General features: G+C 34.8%; 1 protein-coding gene across 1 annotated transcript; it reads left to right on the forward strand.

Moving 5' to 3' along the window:
* Nucleotides 1–3,055: 3,055 nt before the first annotated feature.
* Nucleotides 3,056–4,504, forward strand: LOC122307890 (epoxide hydrolase A-like). The gene is made up of 4 exons (XM_043121009.1): nt 3,056–3,215; nt 3,305–3,519; nt 3,979–4,149; nt 4,238–4,504. Exons 1-4 carry the CDS (start codon nt 3,143–3,145, stop codon nt 4,475–4,477), a joined length of 699 nt encoding a protein of 232 aa, XP_042976943.1. The 5' UTR covers nt 3,056–3,142; the 3' UTR covers nt 4,478–4,504.
* Nucleotides 4,505–6,285: the final 1,781 nt, after the last annotated feature.

A 6,285-nucleotide genomic window follows, 5' to 3' on the forward strand; every position in this document is an offset into this window, starting at 1 on the left:
AGTTTCTCTTTTAATGTTCTTTTCACTAAGTATTTTTCCAGTTTGATTTAATTTCCCATATCCAGTTCTTTCTTAACCCTCACCCTGTGGCCTATCATTACAGCCTTATTAAAGACCTTTTGATCTCTGATTTTGGTGTTGACTACATTAGTGGAGAGGATTTCTGAAAATTGGACTTATGGGGTTAAGTTTGAAGAGAATTCTTTTGATTTTGGTTGTTCTACTTTTATCTGAATTTGCAGGTGGTTTGAGGTTAAATTGACTATATCACACACACACACTCAAGGTCTTAGCTTTAGGTTGAAGTAAACGCCTAACTCTTGCTTGACAAATTGCAAAATTTTTGATTGATTTTCTTGCCATCTTTGATGTTAAAAGAGTAAGATATTAGAGATGAAATCTAAATTCATAAAAGCTTGGTGAGTGATGATACTTCTCTTTCGGGTTGAATCGATATTGCCTAAACTATCATTTGCTTTTCTTTTTTGTTTGAGGACAAACAAAGTTGTAAGTTTGGGGGTATTTGATGACTTGCAAAATTTCATATTGCAGATTTTATAAGTTCGCTCGAGCGGAGGCTTTTGGCCGCTCGAGCGAATTCAGGCAGATTCAAACGCTCGACTGCCGCTCGACAGGGAGCTCGAGCGGATTGCTGAAAAACAAAGATCGCTCGAGCAGAGACATTGGCCGCTCGAGCGAAATCAGGCAGAGTCGAACGCTCGACGTGCGCTCGATAGGATGCTTGAGCGAAATCAGACAGAGTCGGACGCTCGATGTGCGCTCGACACCCCGCTCTAGCGAACATCGTATTTTGACAGATTTTAGGTTTTCCGCCGTGAGACCATATAAAAGCAATTTTTCACTCTAGAGCCGCAAGTTTTGACTGGAGAACACTTCTTGGGAGAGAAAAACACAGTTAGAGGGATTCAATTCATCTGTTTTGGAGACGGAATTCCAATTATTGCACGTACGTTGGAATCATACACGAGCACGGACGAGAGAAAAGCGTTGAATCGTTCCCTTGAGCTTTTGACGACGAGTTGAGGCTGCAAGGAGGATTTTTCAGTGTTTATTTTCTTCTTCCCATCTTCTCAGAACAATTATGGTGAATTCGTTTATGTTGAATTCCATTTCTAGCATGAGCTAAATTTTCTTCATTCTAGGAAAACGATGTAACCTATTTCCGAACTATGCTTGATTGTCTATGCTAATTTAATGCAATTCTCTCTTTGTTTATCTGATTTATTCTGATTTTATTGCTTCTAATTAACTGGCCATTGATTAGATGATAAGTAATCTTGTGATTTGCTATCGAAAGAGGGAATCATAGGGTAGATCTTGGATATTTCAGCATAGGTAAGTATAGAGATCGAAAGACTTGTATGAACCTATGTAGTAATTAAATCATTGGTCTTATTGCGTTCTTGATTATTGAATTTGCATATTCTTGTGTGAATTGATAACCAAGAGTCAATTCCAATTGACTATCGAAAGAGGCTTTTGGATGAATTAGAGATTTGCTAATAGACAAAAGAGATTTAAATTAAATTAGCTGGATGAGAAAAGCATAGTGAAGAAGTAGGTGAAATCGATTTTCTAGAAGTTTTCTTCCCATTAATTTGATCTTCGAACATCAGTGTTATTTTCTTTGCACATTTTTCTTTGAGTTGATCTAGTTTAGATTGCAACTACAAAAATCTTAGTGATTCCTCTAGATAAAATCAAGTTTAGTATAATTTTGGTATTTGGCAAACGTAAGGTACTAATCCCTGAGGACGATACTCTTCTTATTACTTTACTATAAAACTACGATACTGTGCACTTGCAGTTTTGCACCGGTCATTTAGGGATTAAGAAAAATATTTATTGTTAATATATATATATATATATAGCCGTAAGTCAGTGGGAGTATATTTACAGTTTGGTCATGCATGTATATGACTTTTGGCAAAGTATGAATTATGGTTTATAGTATGGCATCAAAGTTGTGTATCTAGATAACTTTAAAAATGAAATTTATGAACGAGACATCTTTCGTAATTGTGATTGAATTTTAATGTCAAGACAATGACTGTTAAGATTGTCTTAGTATAGTTGCATAAAACTTTGAAAGACTTTGCATGAAGAATAAAATGTGACATGCTTAGTATTTACAGTGCTCTCGAATTGATTAGGCCATTAAAGAAATTCTGTATAAGATAGTTATAAAGAACTTGGTGGTTGCACAAATTTGTATACAGCTAAACATCGGTTTTATTATTAACATCCTTGATTGTTGCTAAAGTAACCCAAGGATATTTGATCCAAAAGCTGTGAAAAGAGTGCAATGTTATGTGCAAGAAATTAAATATTATATTATTGTCTTAAGAAGAACTGATATTCTTAAGGTAACTGAATATTCAGACCCTATTTTATGTGATTACTCTAATAATAGAAAATACAGTTATGGTTATATATTTTGCTATCTAGTAGAGTTATTTATGAAAAAATATGAGGCAAATCTTTTACTGCTTCATATGTAATGGGGACTGAGTTTGTGGTATGTTTTGAGGCCACAGTTTATAGTATCTGATTGAGGAAATTTATCTTAGGACTTGGAATTGTCGACTTATGGCCAAGCCACTAAGAATGTATGGCAAGAATTCCTCAGAGTATTTTTCTCTGAATGATTAGTATTTTATGAAATTTTAAATACCCAAGTGTTAAAGAGAAAGTACAGATGGGTTCAACATGTTCAAAATGTAAGTATTTGAGACGACATGATTGAATGAATATGAAAATCTTATGAAGAAAAAAGGTAGCAGAAGACTTTGAAAAAATAAAAAAAAAACTCACACACGGGATGGCATTGGCCAAGGACTTTGATACCATGATAGAAAATATAAAATATAATAGAAACTGAAATAAATATAAGTGAATGAGGGAGAAAGACTGTTTATTTGATTATTATCTTATTTGATGTCATAATAATATTATCAAATTAATAGATTTAATTTTTAAAGATATTTACCATATACATAATCTCCAAGTACTTTTCCTATAAATAAGGATCAATTATATCCAACATCCATACAGTTAAACCCGGATTATATTACTCTTACTTAAGTCATTTCATCCACGAATCTCTCATCCCTAAGAAGAAATGGAAAAGATCCAGCACAGCCATGTAGAAGTAAGAGGACTCAAGCTTCATGTAGCCCAGATTAATGTCTCCGGTATGACATTATATGCTTATATATGTCTCACTTCGTTCAATTTTGATTTTCTGCTTTCTATGATAATGATCATGAATGGTTTTTGGAAGGTAAAAAGGCGGTGATGTTCTTGCATGGGTTCCCTGAAATATGGTATACGTGGAGGCACCAGATGATTGCTGCTGCAAACGCCGGTTACCGAGCAATATCCATAGATTTCAGGGGCTATGGACTGTCTGAACAGCCTGCTGAGCCAGAAAATGCTACTTTCAAAGACGTTGTTGATGATGTTATTGGCCTTCTTGACTCTCTGGGAATCAATAAGGTAATATTGAGCCATTCATTTCACTTCCCTGCTGAACTACTGCTTGAATATCTGATTCGAAAACAGGGGAGAGTCAGTTCCTTGTTAGTGGTCGAGTCATATGCCTTGGTAATGGTGTCTCTGCTTGAGTGAATATCTGCTCGAACCCATCCATACCTGCTTACTGCGCCATTTCACTAGTAAGCAAGTCATTAAACAACAACAACAATCCTATTCAAATGCACCAATCCTCCTAAACTACCGAGTTTCTGAAAGCTTGATCCATTCTTGAAATCAGAGGAAGATATCATTTATTTGTTTTTTTTTTCGTAGCAGCAAATAAACTTAGAAATGTAACTTTTTCTCTAAGAAACTTTTTCTCTATTGTTTGCTTTATTGCATTTCCGTGCATGAAATGTGGACCTTAGAAATGTAACTTGCAACGTGCATCTCCGCAACTTTTTTGTGTTTTCGTGGCAGGCTTTTATTGTTGGAAAGGACTTCGGATCCATGCCGTCATACCTAGTGGCAGCTGTCCACCCAGAAAGGGTGATAGGCGTCATAACACTTGGTGTTCCTTTCTTAATACCTGGTCCTTCCGCCATCCAAAATCACCTCCTTCCTGAAGGCTTCTACGTAACGAGGTGGCAGGTATATGTAATAGTTTAGACATAAACATGGAATTGTCTCCAAAGTGAACTATAGTTATCTCATGAATGCTGTCATATTATCTCAACAGGACCCAGGAAGGGCAGAAGCGGATTTTGGCCGTTTTGATGTGAAGACAGTGATAAGGAACATCTATCTTCTCTTCTCAGGAAGTGAGGTTCCCATAGCATCAGAGGGTCAAGAAATCATGGACTTGTATGACCCATCTACTCCTCTGCCACCATGGTTCTCTGAGGAAGTTCTCTCAGTCTATGCATCCTTATATGAGAAATCTGGATTCCGTTTTGCATTGCGGGTTCCCAACAGGTAAAGAAAAGTTCCCCCAAGTAGTAGGCCCGGTTAAGGCTTAATTTGTTTGTTTCTATTAAATAAGAATGAAAGAAAACCAAAGAAATTTGAAAAAGAAATGCTGAAATGCCTAAATTCATCTTCTAACTTTTTTTTTATTTTTTTTTTATTTTGAGAAATTAGCATTCATTTCAACCTTCATGTGACTAAACTCTAACTAACATCCTTATATTTATCTCTATTTTCTTTTTTCTTTTTTATAAAGGGGATGGGAGTTTCGAATCTAAATTTTTTATTTAGAGAACTGGATCATATGTGATCAGTCCACAAGCTCTATGCCCTTATATTTCTCTTTTAAGTACATATATAAGAGTGTTGATACATAATTACCTAAATATTAAGTTGAAAGATTGTAGAAAACAGTATTTTTTTTTAACTTTCTGAAATAAAAGAGTGAAATTTAAAGACACATTTGGTTTTAATGAAATCAACATAGCCATCTCCTAAAATTGACATTCAGACATGTTAATGAGTATAATGTAAAAACATGTTGAAAAGATGGGTTCAATGCTTATACCCATAATGTGAACATGTTATATAGATCATTGATATGCTGAGTATTTTGTTACTGGACATTAAAAGATATCTATTATGGTTGTTTCTGTTTTCTTATCTTTCCACTTATTTATACATTAAATAGTTTGGAAGAAAGATGACAAGATAATATTTGCAACAGACATGAAATGGAACCCAAGGCATCATGCTATTAGTCTTAACTATCCCAATTAAAGATCATGTAAAATTGGTTACTGGTGTTGTGGTACATGGAAGAGAATTTGTTGATTATATAACAAAGGACCGCCATCACTCGCATCAGTAGTTGATTTGACATTGATATTACAGAACTCATGTAATGTACTTTGAGCTATGAAAGTTTCAGGAAATGAATTTACGTAGTATGGTTAATTTCTTATAATAAACTCATGAACGGAAAATATTATCTTATGGGCGTATGGGCCAAGTGGGAGAATGTAAGAGTTTTATTTAAACTCTATGTCCCACACACCCATCTTAATAGAGTTTGAAATAGTTCAAACTTATCAGATAAAAGATGAGTGATAACGGGATAAGAAAACTCTTAAGAGATAAGATTAAAACTCTATATCTCTAATTATAGTCAGATACAAATTATGAGATTTCTTGATGGTCAGAAATCTATAAATAGCACTGAGGGGTTAAAGGGTTCTCACCTACAACATTAGAGTGTCTTTTGCCATCTTGAGACACTTGTGAGACAAGGTTATTAGGGTGATCCTCCCCTCATAACCAGATCTAATTGTTCATCAAACTGATGATAAAGGTACGCATTTATTTATTACTGTTTATTATTGTGGATCATATAAAATCGAAGATCCGTTTATTAATATTCATGTTAAATATTTTTAACACCAATCTCCTATGCCATAACACAGCCTTATTTTGATCTGAGCAGGTGATGTCTCACCAGTAATTGTTTCTCCTACCATGGTGTAGAGGCTATTCTTTTAACTCCTTTCATCACTATTAAAGAGCCCTTTGCAACCTTTAATATCCCTGATTTTGACTTGAATGTGCACCCAGATTTATCAAGCATCCCAAGAGAAATTAAGTTTTTCTTCATCTCTGGTATGAATCTTACCTCCTATAATAGTCTTTCCTTACCATCCTGTAATTTTAACCTGACTGACCCAATTCCCAGAATTTTATAGGACACATTATTACCAAGAATCACATGCCCTCCATCCAATTCTTTGAAAGTTTCAAACCATGATCTAAAGGGGCCATGTGGAA

This window comes from Carya illinoinensis, chromosome 4 (genome assembly GCF_018687715.1).
Source record: "Carya illinoinensis cultivar Pawnee chromosome 4, C.illinoinensisPawnee_v1, whole genome shotgun sequence".
NCBI lineage: Eukaryota > Viridiplantae > Streptophyta > Magnoliopsida > Fagales > Juglandaceae > Carya > Carya illinoinensis.